At 50.1% G+C, this 21,994-nt stretch overlaps 1 protein-coding gene across 9 annotated transcripts in view; it reads right to left on the minus strand.

The window, feature by feature from the left end:
- The window catches only part of ZNF384 (zinc finger protein 384), a 21,763-nt gene extending 9,357 nt beyond the window's left edge, over window positions 1-12,406 (minus strand). For 2 of the 9 annotated variants that reach the window (XM_082782791.1, XM_082782789.1), the window contains exons 1-4: window positions 11,027-11,216; window positions 8,519-8,585; window positions 8,140-8,380; window positions 7,692-8,022 (exon numbers count right to left, since the gene is read on the minus strand). In XM_082782791.1, the coding sequence (XP_082638917.1) occupies window positions 7,692-8,022; window positions 8,140-8,380; window positions 8,519-8,585; window positions 11,027-11,079 (692 nt within the window). In that variant the 5' untranslated portion in view covers window positions 11,080-11,216. Of the gene's footprint in view, window positions 1-2,913; window positions 2,992-7,691; window positions 8,023-8,139; window positions 8,381-8,518; window positions 8,590-11,026; window positions 11,217-11,373; window positions 11,457-11,975; window positions 12,025-12,323 lie in introns of those variants that run through there. The other 7 variants (XM_082782784.1, XM_082782787.1, XM_082782788.1 and 4 more) reach the window with 7 other exon arrangements.
- Window positions 12,407-21,994: the final 9,588 nt, after the last annotated feature.

The raw sequence follows: 21,994 nt of genomic DNA on the forward strand, positions 1-21,994 counted from the left end.
ATGCAAGCTTTTATACACAGCCTTGAGGATTCAATTTCCTAGTATCCGCCGAGATTGGTCTTGAATTTAATTGAACCCTTGCTCCTTCTATTAGGCTACAAACACCAGACCAACAAGGTTTTTTGTTTGCTTGTTTATAAAAAACCAACTAGTTTAACTTCCCGCCTTCCTGATCTAAGTTTAGGCTCTCCGAGTCAACAGATATTTAGCAGGGAAAGAAATGTACTGCCTTTGCAATGCAGAGTTAATGAAGTAACTAATGCAATCATAGCATAATAATGGATGCACAGTGCATGATAAATGCTGATTTAACCTTCAAACTCCCCAATTTTTTAAAGCTGGAGCTAAACATTTGCTTACTAATATTTTGTAAGTGGCAGAGGGAAGGAGGCCAAACAATTAAGAGACACGGCTACAAAACTCGGATAAGACCTAAATAAAGCCTGAGTACAGAAATGCCAAAAGGAAAGCATGTGACAATTGTACCTCTGCTTCTCCAATTCTACACCAAATCACATTAAAAATTTAACATGCTTCCATTTGCCAATTTACACTATTGACACATACACTACCAAATCTATCAGCTACACTGAGGTCTGAAGCTACTTATTTCCACACTCCTTCAGTCACTCGTGTGGTTGATAAGGCTACAGAAAACAGGTGTGCATCACGCTCTTGGCAAGGCACTGAATATTTTTTTTTAACACCCTGTAGCATTTTTCCAGCTCTACTTTTCTGAGGGGATTCCAATGTTTTGTCCATTTTTCAAAGATCATTTTGAAAAACATCGGAACCAGAATTTTGTGGCATTTCAGCACGCTTCACAAGTTGCCTGCCTTCTTTTAATCACTTCAGCACTTGTGCTTTCAGCAATTGCATTTACCCTCTTTCATCACAGCCTCGCACTGGGAGCTCACATGATGTCATTTAGTTCCTAAAAGTCCTTTTCATAGCCATTGCTTTCCAGGATACTGTTTCCTCATGATTATTATTCCGTATCTTTAGATCAAAGGTGTTCAACAGCAGCCAACAGGCCACTTTAGAGAATTACAGAATATCCCACATTGGAAGAGACCCACGAGGATCATCAAGTCCAACTCCTGCTCCAATTCTATCCAGGCCTAATTGGATGGTTGTTTATATCGTGTCTGAGTATCTAGATTTCAATCCCTGACTCCGCTGGAGAAATCACACGGGTTAATAAACCAAGAAACTAAGCCTTCCATTCAGCTGTAATAAAAACACATTTTGTTTGAATGGTTCTGGCTTAACCAGCACACACAACTTCCCATTTTTTTCCTTACCTATCCACCAGCACTGCCTCTACCTGTAAATTGTCAGCCACAATTTCCTGTTGATCTCCGAAATCACTGAACAACATCAAGCCTAAGACCTTCTCTACCACTTTCTGAAATCAGTCACCATTAGCAAGAGAGCAGCGAAACAACGAAACACAGCGAGGTGTTTCCTCGTGCAGTGATAATACCTTGTGTTAAAACTGAAAGAGCACAAAAGAGAAAACACTAACAAATTTGGGAGTGCCAGAAGTTACGGTCATCTATGTCACCATAATTTGGCTCCGCAATGCAGGGACGTCCTGATACATCCTTATTGACTGTTCCCACACAACTGCATCGTTATCATGTTGCACAGATAGTTAACAAGCAAGCCTTCAGTACTCTTCATCACCATTGTGATGTGAACAGCCTTGAGCCTCATCAACCGCGCGCAATTCTGACCTCAGCTGGCAGAATTACTCCTCTGTTGGACCCCCACAGAAGTATCGGTGCTCCTCAGACACTCATTTATTTCCACAACACCCCTGTTTATTTTTAAGGGAAGGGTGCAGCAGAAGACAGAGGAGTGAAAAACAATTAGGAGGACGTAATTCTGATGCCCGCAAACACTATTTTTCTTTTAAAAGAACTTCATGCTATTTACATTTAAATCACAGCTCCTGAAGGACTTCTGTGCTGCATATAAGATCCAATGCCTCTGCAAAGCAAAACAGGATCCAACAGGTAACAGAGGACTACTCTATGACACTTGAAGGGATTATGGTTTTAGGAATACCAAATGTTAATTACTTCAGGATAACTGTCTATGGTCATTCCTAGCCTGCAGCCAATGCAAATCCACAGAAAGCTCAACCTAACTCATATATGCACAGGCTTCAAGGCATGATCATCTGTAGGCCTGAACCACATGGCTGTAGAATACTGTAGGAAATCTGTAGCAGAAGCAAACAGAGCCTGCAGTTCCTCAGACCAGCAGTCAAATGCCTTCCTCAAATCATCCTTCTCTAGGCCACAACCCCAAGTCATTTTTACTTTATTTTTGACAAAATTATTCCTTTCTCTAAGTAGTTGTGCAGGACGCTGCCAGGCCATCACATATACAGCAATTGTAGTCACATAATCAAGGATGTATCGAAGTGCACTGACTCAACAGGGCCAAATTAAGGTGTGACCAGATAGATGAGTGACAGAAGAGTTTTGATGTTCTCTCTCTCCAGCTGAAACTGTAACTGGCCCTTCACTCCCTTGCACATCAGTAGAATGGTTGTATGCAAGTAAAAAGCACTAAAATTAAAATTCATTTTAATTTTAGAGAGAGAACTTGCACCAAGCTTCCACCTTACTATATCCTGAGGCATACGGTCAGTCTCATTTCTAACTTTCAAGCACAGCACTCATATCCAAAGCAAAGCTCATGTGTACGGTGTGTGTAGATATGGAAGTTCATGCACACCTGTCCTCCTTCGTTTTGAAATCATAAGCCAATTTCAACCAAAGCTAAAAAAAAAGGGGGGAAGGGTTTTAAAGTCACTACAAGTTTCACAAGAATACGCAGCTGGGAAAGATGAGAGACCCTCATGGAGCCCCCTGCTGAGGGAAAGGCTAGGAAGCTCACCCTTGATTAGACATCAGAGAATCCACACAGGAGAGAGCCGCTGGAAACCAGGCTTCATTAGTTCCGCTGCTCACGGAACTACTTGTTAAAAAAAGCAAACAGAAATTCCAACATGTGGCATCGTCCCGACACCCACGTTGGTCATCAGCAATCTTAAGATCCGCTGCACAGACCTCTGCCAGCAGAGCAAGGACAATCAGTGACAGCAGTGCTAGTCTGACACCTTTCGCTAGCATTAGAGGGGGGCGAGGCTCTGTGCCAGAGGAGGGCACGTTCTCGTGCTGACAGCAGACACACAGCCAAATTTAGGAACATTGGATTTAGTATTTCTAGGCTTTGGAGGGAATGTGGTCAAACTTTCTGCCTGATACTTCAAACTTTATTCTCCCCTTGCCCCTAGCCTTCCAGCCCGTTGCAAGCCCCTCTCTCCTGCACCAAGACCCAGTCCCACGCGCCCCACTTCATCCTCCACTGCAGTGCATATTCAAAGTTTCCTTCTCACACTTCACATTTGTGTCCTCTCCCTCATATTTCTCTTTGTCTGTCCACATCCCATGCCCCTGTCCCCATCTGTTCCATTAATTCTAGATACCCATTCACTTTCCAGCCCCTAGTAGATCTGCTCTCTGTCTTCTCAAGTCTTGGCCCCTCCTAGCCTCTCTCAGTCCCCTCTCCCTAGCAAGCACACTCTCCACCATCCCCTCTGGTTTGCAGGCTCCAGTCTTTTCTTCTCCCTCCTTTCTGTTCCCATCTCTGCTCTGCCAGCTTTCTAGACCTCCTAGGCACAATCAGCTCTAGGTGCTAGCCATACCTCACTCTCGTCCCTACTGCCCTTGAATCAAGCCTTCTTTCACCTTGCTGCTGTGCCCAGGGGAGGGGGAAGGTTCCTGTAAACACGGGCAGCAGGACTCCCTTCTGAAGCAGAACGAGGAGTTGCGGCTAAAGGAAAAGCGTGCTTGGCCCTTCAGCATTCAGAGATGCCTGGAGGTCAGAGTGCTTTTGGTTCCTCCGTGGAGACGGACAGGCTGGTCAGTGCCCGGAGCCATGCAGGCTTCAAGTAACACCAAAGAGGATCTAACAGCCTTCGCCTATTTCAGCTACTGAAGTATAAAGCGTCTCAAAGCGTGCTTAACAGATTTTTTTTTCAAAGCTTACGACTTGGCCAAATTTGGCCACATTTTAACAGATATTTGTGGCTTAGAAAAAGCCATAATCACCTGACTTCAAATCCAGGAAAAAAAAAAAAAATCAGAAAGTCACTGAAGAGCAACATTAAATCCAGCATAGAGCAAGAATAAAAAAAAGGCTGACAATGAGCTAAGAACATGCCCACGTGCTGTATTCAAGCCACTGGCTCCTCTTGTGTCCCTAATTTCCTCCTTAACAGGTCCTCTGCCTGGCTTTTCCCCCCTCCACAGCTCATTGATCTTTGTTTCTTGCTAAGCCTTCCATGGCTTCTGCACACTTTTCTCCCTGGGCACACCACAGAAGCGTACGTCCCTTAGCTACTTACTGTTTTCCAAACCAGAACACCCTGATGTGCCCACACCCTGCTGAAGGGAACTCACAACTGAAAGTGGAAATGGAGCTCTTTGGTTACAGTATCACAACAAGGCTCTTCTCAAGGCAACAACTTTTCTCTGGGTGTACTAGGTTCAGAGGCATAGCTTGCAAAACCATTCCAGATTAAGAACCAGAGCCTTTACAAACTCAGTGTTACCACCAAGCAACACGTATGAAGAGCTCTCTTCCTCTTGCAAATGCAAGATCAAACTATCTGGAGAATTGTTTTCTGAGACAGAACGGATGATCTGGAACAGATAAGCTGAACCATTTAATCAGCCTCGTCTAACACACCACACCACAAGCTTCAAGAAGCGCGTACGTACAAGCACTACAACAGTCCTATGAAATGACCCTACTGCCTCCAGGATTCACGCTCTCTCTCTCCCTCAGCATATTTTGAAGTTCTGATGAGCAACCATGTGCTTCACACACTGCCTCTTTCTAGAAATGTGTTGTCTCGATGATCTTGTTTTCCACAGAAAAAGTTCTGCAAGGATGTCAGGGAAGATTAATAAAGTTGCACTGAATCCAGACAAGACTGAAGCGACATAACTCACAAAGGAAAAGGCTTCATGGAACTGGCTCAGATGCTGTCCCCTTCAGCTACGAGCATTTTTCTAATGCCACAAAGCAAAGCGCCAAGGACTGTGCCAGACTGATCCTAAGGCTGGATGTCTGAGATCTGCAAGCAACACCATTAGCAAAAGCTTCACGCCTTTCCTTACAAAGAAAAACCTGGTCATAAAAGATTCTTGCACCAATTTCACTAATTCACTTCTGGAGATGTTAGAGCAGCAAAACATCTGCCATTTGCTGGAGCAGGAACCGCTCCATTCAGTGGGCTGATCTGCACTGGGGGCATCATCTTTGTGCTCCAATGCCTTCAAAACCTGCCCGCACTGCTACCTGCTGAAGGCCTCGCTCTGCCTGCATCACTACGAGTCTGGAGCTCACAACATCAGACACCTGCTCTGACACACACAACAAGACAGCTCACAGAACTTAAAAAGAAAAAAAAAAAAGATCAATTTGACAAAACCTTTCCAGGCTTTAGGAATGAACTATTGAAAAATAAATAGATTGATCAATATGGCAAACTCCTTCCAGGCATCTGACTAGCTTGTCCTTAGTGCATCACCATGAGAATCGATGAAATCATACAAACACATCCCCACGTACACCGCAAGCAACTCCTCCTTCAGCCTGAGAAGGGAGCAGTAGACAAACCTCACACGGCCTTCATTTGGCTAGTGTATGTCTGTATGTGATAGTAATGGGAACTCCCCAAATTATCGTAATCTGGAATACAGATGGAACCCAGGAGTCCTCAAGAGTTTTCACTCGGAAGCCCATTCATATGCATATTATGCACAAACTGCACTGCAAAGATTTTCTCTTCCACAGCTGCGAAAGACGACAGCCTTTTCTTTTATTTTGGAACAATTTTTTTTAGTTCCAAACTTGGGCATGGAAAGCAGCAGACAAAGAGAAGACCCAAAGGAAGTTCTCTTTGATGGTCTTCAGTAAATACCAACGTAGCTGTCTTGCACCTTAACAGTGCCCAGAGGAAGCCCAGGTTGGGATGGGGGCTGGATGAAGAGGCAGAGGTACCACACTTGGACTAAGCATGAAGACAAAGTCTTCCTGCTGACATGCTCCCACATACAAACTCATTTTTTCCCCATGACCAGTTACACAGACTCTGCATGTTCATAAAGTTTCTGCTGAGTCACTCCACCTGGTCATTGGCTTTTTTTTTTTTTATTTCCAAACTTACAAATAAACAAGGAGCTATAATTAAAGCTTTGGTTCAGCTTTAATTCTAGCATTCACTGCCAATTGTGTCCCCTGTAAATACATATTTAACAGCCTAATTAGCAACCCAGACTGTAAGCAGCTTGAGTGTGGAATTGTGGCTAGGGCCCAAAATAAATGGTGGGATTACAAATAGCAGGCTACCTAACACTCCTACCCTTCTTCACCATACGCTGATTATATTTTCAAAGTGGAAAAACTGGGACATTGGGCAAGAGAATAAAAAGGCTGATCCAAGCGCTGGTTTTGAAGCTATTTCACTGCATTGATTTAAAAATACAAACATTCCTTAAATGCTGTAGTTAAAAATGAAACAGGGCCTGCGGTGGATGCACTGATTCTGTGTAGGTGCCTTCACATTGTTATTCTTATGCCAGAAACGTAGCTAAATCTACCGAAAAGGAAAAAAAGGTCTGGGATGGTTACAGGGAAACGGTCTGCCTCAGAAGGATTCATGGGCACGTAGCAGGGAAGCGAGGAGAACGAGGAACCACCTCCTACTTGTTTTCACCTAGCTACTGATTTGTCTCGTATTGATCTTGATCATCCTTGAGAAATGCCCATCACTAAATCACCTGCACTTCCTCCCCAACCAACAGACTACCACGTCGCTTCCTTTTCTTTCCTAGCACTCCCCTGCTCTGCCCAGTTCCCACCTTCTCAGGAACACTCTCACCACCCTCTGCTTGAAGCACTCCCTCCTAGCTAACCTCTCCCCCGTTCCCAGGGCTCACAGGTTCCTAAAGCCACATCCCTCCAAGCTCAGAAACCCAACTTTGGGGCTCAGAGCACTCTCCCCTCTCATCCGATCCCTTTAGGGCTTAGGAACGCCCTTACACCTAATTCAGAAATGCACTTTTTCCTGTTTTGTTGGGAACACCGAAACAGGAGGAGAGCACGCTGGGCAACGAACACAGGAGCAGGCACTGTCACCAGGGTTCGCTTCCAGCTCCGTGCATCCAGTCTAGGGTATTTATACTGGGCAGACTGGAGTCCTGCTTCGGGGGCACCCCGGCACAGCAGGGCTTTCAGCTGCACCACGCAGCACTGCGTTCTGCAGCGTGCCAGCCACGCTACCCGGCTGTGGCATCAAGGATATGGCTCAGCCTCCTTCAGATCCTGGTCGTTAATCAACCTAGTGATGTTAGCATCTGCACATTTAGGAAATGGAGGTTGTTCACTAAGGAGATCCTTAGTTTTGGGTCAACCCACTTGTTTGCAAACATCCCCGATTAGAAAGACAACTCAACTCTCCCTGCATCTGCAAGTTTCTCTGCTCAGGGACTCCGCAGGGAAGAGGCCAAGATCTCTTCTTCCCTGCGCGAGCCTCTGAAGGGCCAAACAACCCCCCCCGACCCCATGCAATGTTACGGGCACGGTTTAACCCTGCTCCCCACCTGTATGTCTTGCCATCCTTGTGCTGGTCCTCATCGTCCTCGTTTGACAGCACAAAGGGGTCGCTCATCTCTGGCAGCCCCGACTCCTGCAATCGTTTCTTCTTCCGGCCCCGAGGCGGTTTGGGGGCAACTCCCCCACCCCCGCCACCCCCAGCACCTTCGGAGAGGGTGGTCGTCCCCTTCTTGGCCAGGTCGGGCACCACCTGCAGGGCTGCCTGGGAGCCGGGGGGGAGCGCGGAGACAATCATGGGAGCCGAGATGGGAAAGGTTTGTGCAGAGGTGGCTGTGGTCACCAGGGAACCCGAGGGGGAAGTTATCACCAGCCCAGGACCTGCAAACAGACCGAGGCGGAAGGCAGGTGTTACATCCCCGATGGCACCCAAAAAGGACCCCCCAGGACTCCCCGCCGCCCCTATACCCTGCTGCAGACGTCCCCAGAGTCCCCTACCTGCTGTCATCAGCCCAGCAGACTGCACGGGCACCACGGTGATGTTCTGAGTCACGGGGGCCTGGCTGTGTGGTGTCAGCTGCTCCGGCTTGGTGTCCGAGTCCATGGCGATGCCGGCGGGCAGGGCCACGGAGGTGGGCACCGTCAGCAAGGCGGGGTAGTGGGGGGGAGCCAGGCTGCAGCCCTTCTCCGTGGGCAGTAGCTGCTCCTTCATCTTGTTAATGAACATGGTGTTCTCGATCTGAAAAGGGGGAGAAGGGCCTTTAGGACGCTGTGCCGCAGCTTCTCCCAGCGCTCGGCTGAGCACAAAAGGCAACAGAAGGGTGTATGGTGCTCGGGTTTCTCACGGGACGCAAGGGTTGGAAGGCAAAGCTCTTACCTGTCCCGAGACGGTGGGCACTGCTGGCCAGAAGTACGGGGAGGAGTTGAAATGAGATTCTTCCATCCTAGCTGGGCACAGGGGGGAAGAGGAAGGGGGAAGGGAAGAGGAATATGGGGGAGAAGGAAGACAGACAGACAGACGCACACACACACACATACACAAAAGGAACATTAAACCCAAAAAGACTCCAACAGGGAACTGACTCAGCCTGATGCTGCGACAGTTCCTTAATCTCCCCGTCCTTCCTTAAGCAACTGCTCCCCGCTTTTGATCTATCTGCCCAAACCAGGTTATTTGCAGAGAAAAAAAAAAGATGTCTGCTATTCCCACAGGCTTGGGTCCACCTCAAATGCCTCTTGCCCACCAGTCCTCCATGCAAAAAATAAAAAATAAAGACTACATCTGACCCCAAGCACCTCTAAAACTCCCCAGTTATCCTCTACCCAAGTACATGCCATAGATGATGAAGTCTGTGCATCTGCGTCCAGGCAAACACAGCTGAAAAACGTTTTTTGCTGCCGCAGACAGCCTGAGCCCACAAGCAGTGCAAGTTTTGGACCCTGCCTGCCCCTCCACCCCAGCTCCCTGAGAACCCAGATGCAGCAAGGGCGCGTTAGCATCGTGTTACACAGGAAGAAGGACAGGCAGAGAGAGGGAAACAGACTTGCCCGAGGTAACAGACAGGCACAGCAGACCGAGAAGTAAAACCTAGGGCTCCTGACTGCCCGTTGCCCACTGCCCTGACCATTCCTGGAAGAAGCCTGGAGGTGTCTCTCAGTATTCCTGGCAGACCACAGCCTCCATCACCCAGCCAGACACCAGGAGACAGCCTAGCAAGCAAAGTTTGCACCACTCTGAAAACCCCAAGAAATCCACACAGCGGTATTCTCTGAGGTAGAAGAGGTGCCGATTCCTTAACAAAGATGGCAGAACTGATGGGTAAAACAAAGGCCGTAAAACCTCTGCTCAATGAACACCGTGCCTGGCAGAGCGAGCTGCTCAGAGAAACCAAACACCGCAGCCTTCTCGTGCAGCTCTCTGCAAACAGCACCGGCCCGTTCCTGTTGTGATGTGGCAGCAGTCTAATTAGCGAGTAAATATTGCTTCTGAAGGGCCTATCCCCAGCATCAGATAAGCTGAGGAGCGTGCCCCGAGTAGCACGAAGCCCTTGCTTTCCAGGAGTGTCTTAGGAGAGAATAAACACACGTGGAATTGCTGCGTGTGAGCCAAAATGCAAAGGCACTTCTCCTCTGTGCGGAGCAGCAGTATTTAAATGACCCAAATTACCCGTTAATTTGCTTTTTATGAATTGCTCGCACAACAGCAAAGCCCTGTCCTCCTGCCTCACCTGCTCACTGCACACCAACCAATAAACCCACTTAAGGATGAATTATTTACCTTGCAGCAGCGGCATGCGGTCCGGCTGCCAGCTGCCTGACCGAGTTACTCTGGATTTACACTGCCGTGATTCGAGCAGGATCCGATGGGGCAGGCAGCTGGGCTTCCTTTAATTTCTTTACTGAGCCAGATTAATTAAGTGCTCTGCCCACAACGAGGCCCTGCGTATCTAACACTTCAGTACGGGATTGTTTCCTTCCACGGGATGGGCACACACAGAGATAAGGCCTCCCCTAGCAACTCAGCACCTGTATCAAGAGGGATTTTTTTTGTGTTTGGGATGTCACGGGGGGTGTCGTGGTTGTTTTAAATGAGTAAGCCTCTGTTTGCTCAGCTTCCACATCAAAAAATAAATGAAGAAAAAGACAAACCTAAGTAAACCTGACTTTGCAATCACAAAGTCTCATAAATAATCACACTTGTCTGTCAAATAAACTTTGCAATCGCCCAGTCTCGGATTCCTTGGATTCAGCTGCAAAGTTTAGGAGTAAAACAGAAAGATGACAATTTAAACAAAAATCTCCTAACAGCTTTCCTATTCAAAGAGCACCAAGTATGAAAGGCAACTCCATCTTCAAACTGTAAAATCCAAACCAGCACAGGCTGGGGCACTCAGTGGCCTCCTGATTCTACCCTGCCCCCTGTCAGAACATGACAAAGCACCCAACTTTTGTTCGCTTTGTTCTGCAAAGTGTTTAAAAATAATAATAAATCAAAACACCACCACCAAAACAATTTGTATTAATTCTCTGAAGATGACTACCATGTTTTCACTAAACTTTCTCAGAAACCGTCCCCCCACCCAGCAATCTTCATGCTTGAATAGATGTCAGGCCTCAAAAAAAAATCAGCTTGAAAGACTGAAGTGTAACAAAGTTATAAGAACGTGGAGAAAAAGGAGGAACGGTGTGAGAGTCAAAGCTGTCATGCAATCTCACTGGCAAGCCAATCTTCCAGAGGGAGAAAACAAAGGCGAAGATCCTCGCACCAACCTCCTGTCCTAATGCCCACGGACGTCCCTCCCCTGTCCCGCTGTTAGGCTGAAGGATATTTCGGAAAACATGCACCCCTATCCACAGCCCCCACTTTCCCAGCGCTCACACTTACTTTACCAGCACTCTGCTCGTAACCCTTCCAATTGCTCTACAACTATCACACATGGGCTGGAGCTTCAACCCTGTACCGCAGCATGTTCCCACTGCGGTGCCTTCAGCATCCCAGCTTCCACAAACAGGCCAGAGATGGGACCTTCTTCCTACGCACCAGTCTAGTATCAGACAGATGTCAACGTACCCTCCTGATACAAACCAAAAACACCTTCTATGTACAGACCACAAATTGACATGCACCAAACAAACACCCGAGTGCACCAGGGAACTCGCAAGGGGCAAGGAACCTGAAGCGTGGCTCTCAGAGTATTTCCCAGAGCCGTGTACTTAACGTGCTGGGCTTACACTTCTTTGCAGGGTCATCGCTTTAATCGTAAACACAGAGACCAAAGCACGTGTGAGTACACGGCCGGGCACAGGCTGCGTTTCTGGAAGGCACAATCAAGGTTGGACACGCGGGTATTTAGAGACTGAGTTGTAAGGTGGCTTTCTTTATTCTCCACGCGCCTCGTGGTTATTTTCTAGGCAGCTTTCAGCTGATAAAAGGCCCTGAGTGATTTCAGCTGTCATTTTACGTCTGTATGCAAGCAACGAGGAGTAACTGGTCGCTAACAAGGAGCTTTTAGGCTTAACCGCTGCAAAATACTGAGGATGCCCCCAGGGGACGTGGGAACAAACGCAGAAACGCCTCCCTAAGTCCCTAAGCACCACGAAGTTCAAGCCCTGCTGCGCCTGGATGCACACCAGGACCCCCCAGCGCAACACCCGGAGCCCTGAGCCCCAAACCCGGAGCTCGGAGCCGCCTCATGCACCGCCCCCCCACCCCCCATGGCCCCCCCCGTGAGCCCCCCGGGGGCTGGGGGCCCCGCAGCCCGCCCCGTCCCGTCCCGTCCCGTGCCCCCCCCCCCGGGGCGAGGCTGACTCAGGGCGCGGCGGGAGCTGCTTACCCCTCTCACTCTCCCTCCTCTCGCATCTCTCCTCCTTCCAGGCCCGGCTCTGCGAACAAACCGCCAGCGTTACGGGGAGGGAGGCGGAGGGGGGGGGGGGGGGGGAGGGGGGCGGACAGACGGCCGGCCGGGCAGACAGACGGACAGGCAGGCAGGCAGGCAGGCAGGCAGCCCGCCGCTTCCGCTTCCGGATCGCCTCACGGCCGGAAGCGCTGCCCCGCCGTGCCGCCGCCCCCCCCCCCTCTGCCCTCCCCCACCCGGGCCCTCACCCCCCGCCTCCCCCCCCTCCTCCTCCGCCCGCCCCCGCGGCGCCCACCCCGACCCCGGCTCCTCCGGCGGCCTCCTCACCGGAAAGAGGGCAGCGGCCGGGCCGCTTCCGGGGCAGCGCCGAGAGCACTTCCGGGGGCGCGCTGGCGTCACGGCCGCTCCCCTCCCCCTCTCGCCCGCTCCGCTCCCCCCCCCCTCCTCCTTCCGCCTCCCCCCCCCCCCCCGCCGCGGCGGGGCTGCGGGCGGCCGGGCCGGAAGCGCGCGGGGCTCCACCGGAAGCGCCGTGTGGCGGCGGCGCGCGCGGGGGGCGGCGGTTGGCGGCGGGGCGGAAGTGGCGGCGGCGGCGGGCGGCGCGCGCGCGCGGCGCTTTCCCCCCCCCCAGTTCCCCCCCCGCCTCCCGCCGGCCGTAAGGGGGCCGCTTCCGGCCCGGCCCGGCCTCATGAATATTCATGAGGAGTTCATGAATAATGCATGAGGGGGGGCCCGCCGGTGTGTGTTGGAATAAAAAGGGTTTTTTTTTGGCTGAGTGGTCAGTCTGGGGAGTGGGTTGCGCAGAGTCACACGGTCACCGGAGTTAATTGCACAATCGCCCGAGTTAATGGCACAATCACCAGATTACATTAATTACAGGCACAGCAGCTAATTACACACAGTCACACGGGACGTCCCCCAGTTCTCCCAGTCCACCCCTGACTGGGGGTCCCTACCCAGCCCCCCGTATCGCTGAGTCCTTCACCTAACCCCCTTCCACAGCCCCCAGGATGGTGGCTCCACCACCCCCTGGGCAGCCCGCCCCACTGCCCCTCAACACTTTTATTTAAAAAAGTTCAATTTCCTTCCTAATTTGGGGGATTTGACTTGCTGGTGGGTACCCACGCTCATCCCTTTTCCATTTTTCCCTGTGTAATTTGTTTCTGGGGTTGTCAGCTCAGCCCTGAGGGTGGCACGTCTCGTCCCACATCACCACAAACTATGTCAGTCCTACATCCAGCAAGAGGAGCCTCTTCTTCGCCCCAAAGCCCCCCTCGGCTTCCCTCCTTCCCCTCCCTGTGCTGCCCAAAAGAAATTCAGCCGAGTGTCTCCTCCTCAGCTCGGCTGCTGGGAGAGCTCGTCAAAACGCCCTGCACCAGACGAGGAGAAGTCATGATTTCCAGCAGAGGAGTGGGACAGGGTGGTTAATTTTCCCAAACTGTGCCCAGAGCGTCACGCTCCCCTCCCCCAGGCACCTTTCAGCAGCACGTGAGGCAGCGTGACTAACATCTGTCACAGGCACTTGATTTCTCTTATCTTCTTCCCTTAGGAGGAGACGAAATAGGAGGAACGGGTCTATCTCTCTGCAGAGGGCACCTGGTCTCCTCACCTTCCTTCCTAGCTCAGGTTCACCCGCTCGCAGTGCCCAGGCCAGGCTGCTGGGGAGGGGACAGCTGAGAGGGGCTCAGTTTGTTGTGTGGCAGGACGAGAAGCCAGCAGCGATGTAAAAGAGATTGTGAGAGGTAAATGAGCCCCAGAGGGGTGGTGGATGGAGGCCAAGGGGCCTCCCCCCTGGGAGAAGGAGCCGGCGTGCAGCACAGCTAAGCATCGCCTGCCTCTGAGGGACTAGCTCATGACAAGCTCAGAAAAGAAACTGTGTGGAGAAAGCACACCAGCTGAGAAAAAAAAAAAAAAAAGAAAAGAAAAGCTACCACAGCGGTTGCTCTCTCACAACTTCTGCAGAGAGCTTTTCAAGACAGCTTTGACCCAGGAGGGTAGCAAACACAGCGCTACACGAGCTGCAGGCTCCATCTCCCACCCGTGTTCCCTCCTCCGCAGACACATCTGACTGTCATGTTCCCAACTCAGCTCTTCCCGTCTCCTTCTGCTTGCCTGATTTCTTCATCTCTATCCTGTCTCACCACCCTGACACCAGACCTAGCCCCGGACCTTCCGTAATGACTACGTGCTTGTGGCACCACTCCATACTCTGTGCCTGAACACCTTTTGTCCCCTGTCCGCATATAAACTGCACCAGTCACGGTGGCCACCCCATTGATATGGGTGGTGCGTGGCGCTGTGGGATCCTGCTTGGCTGGCTTGTAGGGCAGGCCCAACATGTTCTCTGATTTGCTGGTGTTGGTGCTTGAGTTTGTGGAGGGTACCTGAACACCAGGCAGAGACGGGCAGATGGGCTTGGGAGGGTGTGATGGTGTAGTGACACCCGTTGTAAGGATGGAGGCTGTTCATTCTTGCCCATATTTTCTTCTGCTTGTGGGACAATATTAAGTTTATCCTGAAGCTGGTATTTTAATCTTGCGAGTACATTTCTCAGCAAGGCACGTTGTCCTTACTCTTTCAAGGAACTGACATCTCTTTGGCAATCGGCTGATTAAATCCCCTGGTAGCGCGCAGCAGAGAGCATTTCAGCATGTCATTTCTGCCTTTCTTTCCATGGCGTGGAAATAGATTGCATCTCTCCCTCCTTGGTAACTTCTCTATTTAGTGTTGTACGGTCTGAGAAGTACACAGTAACTGAGTTATAACACGTGCATTATCGCATTATCCTGCACACGCTTGCTTGTCTGAATCATGTGTTACACTGGCATCTACTCTCTTAAGGTCAAGGAGCAGAAACCATGCGCCTGGGATGCACTTTGGAACTTGAGGCACACTCAACAGCGATCCACTGCTTTTTTACTGAGAAGTGGCTCTGGAGCTGGGAACAGCAGGGTTCCTGTTGGGCAGACTCTGCTGGGACTGATCAGCCTTAGCCACAGACTGAGTTTGTTTGGCCACTGTAGTAAGAACAATTAGTTGCCAAACTTTCTGGCCAACGTGTCATGAATATGCGTCCCATAATTTGGAAGGAGGAAAAGGAATTGCTGGGCATGCCAAGAAAGCCAGAGGGACTGTGCCCAAGTACCTTCAGCACAGGAGAAAAACCACAATCGCATCAGCAGTGCCTGAGGGGGACCTCAATTGCATGGTCACGGTCAAAACATACCAGGCGTGCTCAGGCAAAACCTGTTCCAGTGGGGTGATAGCTTCTCCGTGGCAATAGCCCCAACAGGCTTAAATCAAAACTGACATTATTAGATCACCTCAAAAAGTCTTAACAAGTATTTTGAACGTGATCCAGCAGTGAGCCCTTCAAGCAATGACAGATCCCTGCAACCTAGGTTGCATTAGCAAGAGCACAGCCAGCAGAGGAAGGGAAATTATTATTCCCATCCACCTGAAAGGTGAGGCCACGTCTAGAAGATTACATCGAGGGCTGGGCTGGGGTGCAAGAGGCATGTTGACAAACTGCAGCACGCCCAGCGAAAAGGCCCTGAATTGGAAGGTTGGAGCACACAATGTGCAAGGAGAAAGCTGAGGCAGCTGGGTTTGTTCAGAAGAAAAGGCCAAAGGGGCATCCACTTGCTGTCTGCCCCTACCTAAAGGAAACTTGTAGAGAAGATGGAGCCAGACTCTGAGGATACACAGTGGAAGGACAAGAAACAACAAACACAAATAGCAACAGGAGAAATTTTGAACATATGTAACAGAAAATTTCTTCCCCTTGAGAGCTGTTCAGCAGTGAAACATGTGCCTACATAGTCTGGGGAATCTCCACCCTTGGAAATGTTCAAAATGTGTGGGGACAAAGCCCTGAGCAACCCGATCTGTCTTTGTAGTTACCCCACTGTGAGCATGGGATTGGACTAGAGACTTACAGAGGTCCTTTCCCACCTGATTTTTTCTGTGAGTCAGTGATTTTGATCTGTGCTGCTGGTACGCTGCAAGCAAATGCTCAATGTCTTCATCATGCTAGAAGCCAGAAGGGTAGCATGCTTGTTGGACCCTGTGGAAATGCATCTATGTTGACAGCAGCGTTAGCATCGGTAAAGCCCTGGTGCACAAACATCTCTTCTCCAGCTGGCTTTGTAGCGCTTCTCATTCCACCCCACTTCTGTTCCAAGTACAGGTGAACGTCGTAGCAGCAGGACCTGTTTGGTTTGGGGATGACTTCGTAGGCTGTGACATCCATATTCTGAACAGTAACACTGCAGAAACGTCATTTAAAATTACGTTGCATGAGAGCATGGTCATGCAAGCTTGTCTGATGCGCTCCTCACACCACCTTCAGTGCTCACCAAAGTGCTGCTAAAGCATGTCTAGGTCTTTACAGTTGCCTCATGTCATTTTTCAGTAGGAAGAATGATGCTGAAAAAGACAGGAGAAGAGGATATCAGAGACAGGGGAGAACAGTATGCTTTTGTACCAGGGCAGAAGCAGAACTCCAGAAGCTCTATTGTGTGAAGGCTGGAGCTCACAGGTTCACCTCCATATCTGTATTTTGTTCAAACCTGGCAAGGAAACTGCAGTTTGGGGAGCATAGACTTGCAGTATATCCATCAAATTCAGGGTAAGCATGCCAGGACTGGAAAAAGGGAGCTATATTTCAGGAAGAGAGAAAACAAAGTACTCTCGGCTGCTGCAAGCCCATTAGTCTAGTCTCAATAGAGCATAAGGTTAAGAACAAATTACAGAAGGAAAACAAAATTAAAGCTACAGCAGTAAGTGGAAAACGGCACCAAATACAGAATGGGTTTATCAACACAAGCACTGCGTGCCCTTAACTTGATCTTTTTCTTTACCTCCTTTTTCTTTACCTCCTTTTCATCCTCACCTGGGTGGGAAAAATAAAAAATAAATAAATTTTAAAAAGGTAGATCTAATCTAGCTGAATTTCAGTAAGACATTCGCTAGAGTAAAGGATGTAAGGCAGTGAGATGAGCTGAAATGAAAGGAATTGTTAGGGTCATTTTAGTTGGGTGAAACACTGGGGAAAAGGAGATGATGTGTTGAGTCAAATGGGAACTGCTGAACTGCCACCATGGAGGAATGTTACTGGCCTTGGGAATAATTCTGTTTGCAGTAATGGCTCTGGCTCAGCAAAAAAAAAGCAGAGTGAAAAGGAAGTTTGCTGATTAAATGCATTTGGAAGAATTACTCACAGACCGGAACGGAGAAGTGTGAGGTCCTGTTCTTTGCTCCTGCTAACAGGGATTTATTTTATACATGGAGATTCAGTGGTTAGAAATGACAGAGGGTAAAAAACAGATCTGTGTGCATTCATCACTCACGAGGTGATTATGAAGCAATGATGTGACGTGGTCACAAAGACAACAGCCTTAAAGAGATCATTACGTTAATCTTATTGAAGATGGTATATACAATTTGTCACCCGTGCTCAGGAGCAGGCTGAGGGCTGGCAGCAGCACGGAGGAGCTGTAATAACGGAGTCTGTCTCTGTGCCTCCCCTCTGGCCATCCTGTGAAACGATGTAGGGAGGGGTTGGCTTCTTCTGCTTAGCAGAAGGCTGGCATGGGTGGATTCCTCTCTAGAAATCCATTTTATATGTGAGGCTGTTCCCAGTGAAAAGGGCTATGATCGAGGAAAAGGAGCTCGGCTGTGATTGAGTCATGCAGTCCCTTTCCCTTCAGTCTGGCTCTTTTACAGACTGTACAGATTTACTATTCCCTGGGCTTTGCTGTGCTTCCAGAGCAGGTCAGCATGACAAAAAAAATAAATATGATAATAAAATAAAAAAGGTGTTGAACACAGGTCCACAAGCCCATGTTTTCCTCCTCCATCCCCTAAAGAGTTTTTCCTTCAAGGGTAAGTCCCAAGCCTGGTATTCTCAATGTAGACAATTGCTTGGTGCCTCTCCTGCATGACAGCTGCTCCCAGAACCCTCTGAAGAAGGAAGTTTAAAACCCAGGTTCTCAGAAAATGCTCAGATCTCTGCAGAGGTGCACAAAAACCTTCCTGAACTCAGCGTGTGACATGCCTGCACAGACAGCAGAGCTGGAAGGGTTTCACCGTGTGGGTTTTCAGCATTAGGGGGACAGATTCTGAGCCTGGCTTACACCTGGGCAAGGTTGGTGCTGGTCTAATGCCCAGCTTGCAGGAAGGCAGTGAGCAGAGCCCACTGCAGCTTGCTTTTGCCAATGGTTTCTGAGGTTTGCTTAATTTAGTTAGGGGAAATGAAACTGGGACGAGACCTCAGGCAATCATCTAATTCATCGTCCTGACCCAGAGACAAGATTAAGGAAGCGCAGCTCATCCCTGACAGATATCTGCTGAACCTGTTCTCAGCAGCCTCCAGTGACAAGACTCCCTCGGCCAGTCTAGTCCAGCATTTTATTGCTCGATAGTTAAAAAGCTTTTCCCTACAACACAGCTTAAACCTTCATTGATGAAAATGAACCTGCTGATTTCTGTGGCCACGTCGGAAATGCCTTTTGGCTCTGATGATGTAATCTTCTCAAACCAGCTGTATACGTATTTTTTTATTTTTTTTATTTTTTTTGGCAATTGCATTCACCTTTTGGCAATTCTGGCTGCAGTCATTTCCCCAGTTTCTTTGTGAGAACTTCAGGCCTTTTGCTGCATCAGAAGCCTCAAAGTCAAGACCTATCACATCTACTGCATCCCCCGGTCTGCCAGCCCAGCTACCCTGTCAGAGAGTCAAGTTAGAAGGGCTGATGTGATTTTCCTGACAAATTGACGTCAGAGGGATTTTTTTTCAGGTTTGAAATATACATTGGATGGGAAGCTAATTGACAGGTGAAATTGCTGCCTGAAAGGGATGAGAAAGGGGATTAGGGGAGAGGCGTCTGGGGCTGTGGCAATCTGCAGGGAAAGGAGGCAAAAGGACTCAGGTTAAAATGCAGAAGAAAACGAGATGCAGGAGTGAACAAGCAGTCTGCTATCAGGATTCTGGGGCTGCCACTGGCTGCCAGGAGCCCCTTGAGTAAGCACCGAAAGCTTGGAGGGACAGCCTGCTGCAAATGTTTTTGCAGTCTGCAGCATCAGGGAGGCAGGATGTCTGTACAAGGGGTACCTCTGGAATTCATTACGGACTCCAGCACACTGAGAGGTTTTCAGAGTAATGCTTCAGCTGCAAGACTCGGAGTGGTTTTTCAGGTTTCAGCAGCTCTCACACCTTTATTGTACCCCAAAGCTTTCCTAATATCTATAGCAGATCCCTCTGGGCAGGGCTCCCAAGCTTCAGGTAAGCATCACATTCCGGGAACTAACTTTTCAGATGTGTTTGCAGTGTCATCAGGGAAAACTCATCAGCTGCCTTGCTTCCTCTCAGCGTACCACGGCTGGGTTATCTCCCAGGATTATTTCATCCTCCTCCTCATGGTGTGTTTACTGCAGTGCTAAGCCCAGCAGCAGCAGTGCTACCTAGTCACAGCACTTCTTGCAAGCTTTCCACTCTCTCCCAATGCACATCAGATACCCAGACACAAAACCACTGATCCTGGACTATTTGCTGTCTCTGTTTTGCCAGCTGGAAGCACCTCTGACTTTATAAGCAGATTTAGGGAACCCACAAGTTGTCAGCTTTTTGCCCAGAGGGGCCCGTGACTCGGGGACACACATTTTCTGCCCAAACCATCAGCAGCAGCGAGTCCCAGGGCCAGGCCAAGTGAGGCCAGCTCTGCAGGAGGTGGAGTGCCTCCTGCCCAGCAGGCTGCCCGAGCTCCTCCTCACAGGTGGGCTGGGATTACCGCCTCCAGCTCCTCAGGGCAGTTGCTGTTTCACCTAGATGTTCCTCGAAAATCTTGTGCATCATCTCTGCAGCTCCTTTTAGCAAGGATTCTCACGTTTTCCAGGGACTCCTTCAGCACCAGTGTCACCTGAGGCTTTGTTTCCCAGCCTCACAGGCTGGGCGAGCACCTGCCACGGGAGCCTTTTTGGCTCTGCCTGGGGAGCAGCTGCCGCCTAGGGAATTGCTCTGTGCTCATTCCCTCTCTCCTTCTTCTGGAGTGGAGCCTCCCAGCACCTGCCAGATGACAGCCCCAGCTTTTCCCAGACGAGCTCCCTTCATCTGCAGCATGCTGCGTGGATAACTGGGGAGGGAAGCAGAGGGGGAGTCACTCTGGACATCCTTTGCTTCTGTACTTGAAGTTTCTACAACCACTGTGTTTTAGAGCTGCCATAATTTTCTGTCCTGACCTTTGTGCATCACTGTGACCCTGGTGGAAATCTTGGCCCGAATTCCCTGCATGGAGGAGCCCAGGATGGGGCCGAAGCTTGCGGCAGCCTCCCAGCATCCCTTCACTTTAGACAGAGCAGCTTCCATGGCAAAGCAGCACGCCTGCAGCTGCAGGAAGGGCAAGCAGCTTGCTGCTGCCAGGAAGCATGCGGGGCCTCCCCAGCTGTGGTAGGACTGAGTCTGCTGGGCTGCTGCACTGGCTGCTGGAAATGGCTCCTGCCCACCTCGGTGACTGCAGTGCAGGAGGCAGGGCACGCTCCTGGTGAACACTGGCATTGCTCCTCCTGGGGAAATGATGCCTCAGGGTTCTGTTTTTATGAGCTGACTCCTACCAGAAAGTTTTTCCCTTCAGTGTTATGGCAGAGTAGAGTGCCTGGTGGAATTTTTACCTCAGGATGTCCTAGTTGTATTTCATCTTCCTCTGTCCTTGAAAGTGCTGCATGGTGAGTGCCTGGATATCCCATGGACAGAAGCACCTTGCCTTCCAGCCCAGAGCCCCCTGCGTGCCCCAGAGGACTCATTTCCCTGCTCACCTCCCCCATTACTCGTGGTCCTGCTCCCTCCCGACATAGCAGAAGGCTTTACACCTGACACAGTGGGCGCAGCTGGAGGGCTGGCAGTCCCCCTGGCAGCCGCCAGCTCAGGATGAGCTGAAGTAAGGTTGCTCAGGCATGCATCTTAACTCTAAATGCCCTGTTTTTCCACAAGTTTGCATTTTCATGAACTCAATGTTCTGGGAAAGAATGAGCTATCACCAAGCAACATTAACTCTGTGTTAACAAAGGGCTTTGTCATTGAATTTAAGCTTAAGGACAATGCTGGCACAAGAATGAATTATAACAGGCTAAGCCATGAATATACTGAGGCTGGAAATTAGAAGGAGCTTCCCACCTGCCAGTGCAAGGACCTAGCACAGCCTCTGAGCGGCAGTCCCAAAGCCAGGAGGCTGAGCTTGTTTTGAGACCGGGGGTCTCTGAGCAAGAGGATGTGGTGGGACTCCCTGTCAGAGGTCAGGCAGTCTCCTCCAGTCCTCTCTTCTTACATGAGTGCAGGACATTTTCATAATGTCTTTGGTCTTCACGCAGTGCAAGCCAAGCAGGATGCCTGGGGCTTGACTGGAATTGGTGCCAGCTGCTGGTGGTGGTGGGGTTGGTGCCCATGGGATGCTGCAGGGAGAGCTGTGGGGCTAAAGTTGCCCAGGGAGCTCAGGATGTGTATCCCACGGGTGGCACAGCCTCCTCCAGGGTGTGTAGAGCTAGGATGGGAACTGGAGAGAACAGCAAGTGAGAGGCAGGCCCATGGCCAAATGCCTTGGGTGACGGGTGCGTGCCTTGCAGATCCAACGGGATTTCTAATGAGCAGAGAGAGCTCCTCCATGCTGCAGCACCTCTGTGATCTTCCAGGCTTTGAGGCCATCTCCTCCACTGCTTTTGTTTGTCTTTATTAACCCAGGCTTTGCACGTAGGCTGGGACAGGGCTCACACCTCACAGGACCATCTGCACAGTGGCTGAGACCAGACCCATTTGTTGGCAGGGGGCACAGGGCTACAAACGGGGACAAGAGAAAGGAATGCCTCGGGAGCAGCTGCCTGGGGAAGGATGAGAGCAGCTCTCCCCGGGCAGCCTGAGGAGCTGCTGGGTGCTGCAGTCAACCAGCAGCATCTGCCCCTGAGCACCTCCTGCCTTGCCTGGACACCAGCAGCCCTGGACACGGTGCAGAGCT

The sequence above is a fragment of the Aythya marila genome, assembly GCF_965140915.1.
Source record: "Aythya marila genome assembly, chromosome: 1".
NCBI lineage: Eukaryota > Metazoa > Chordata > Aves > Anseriformes > Anatidae > Aythya > Aythya marila.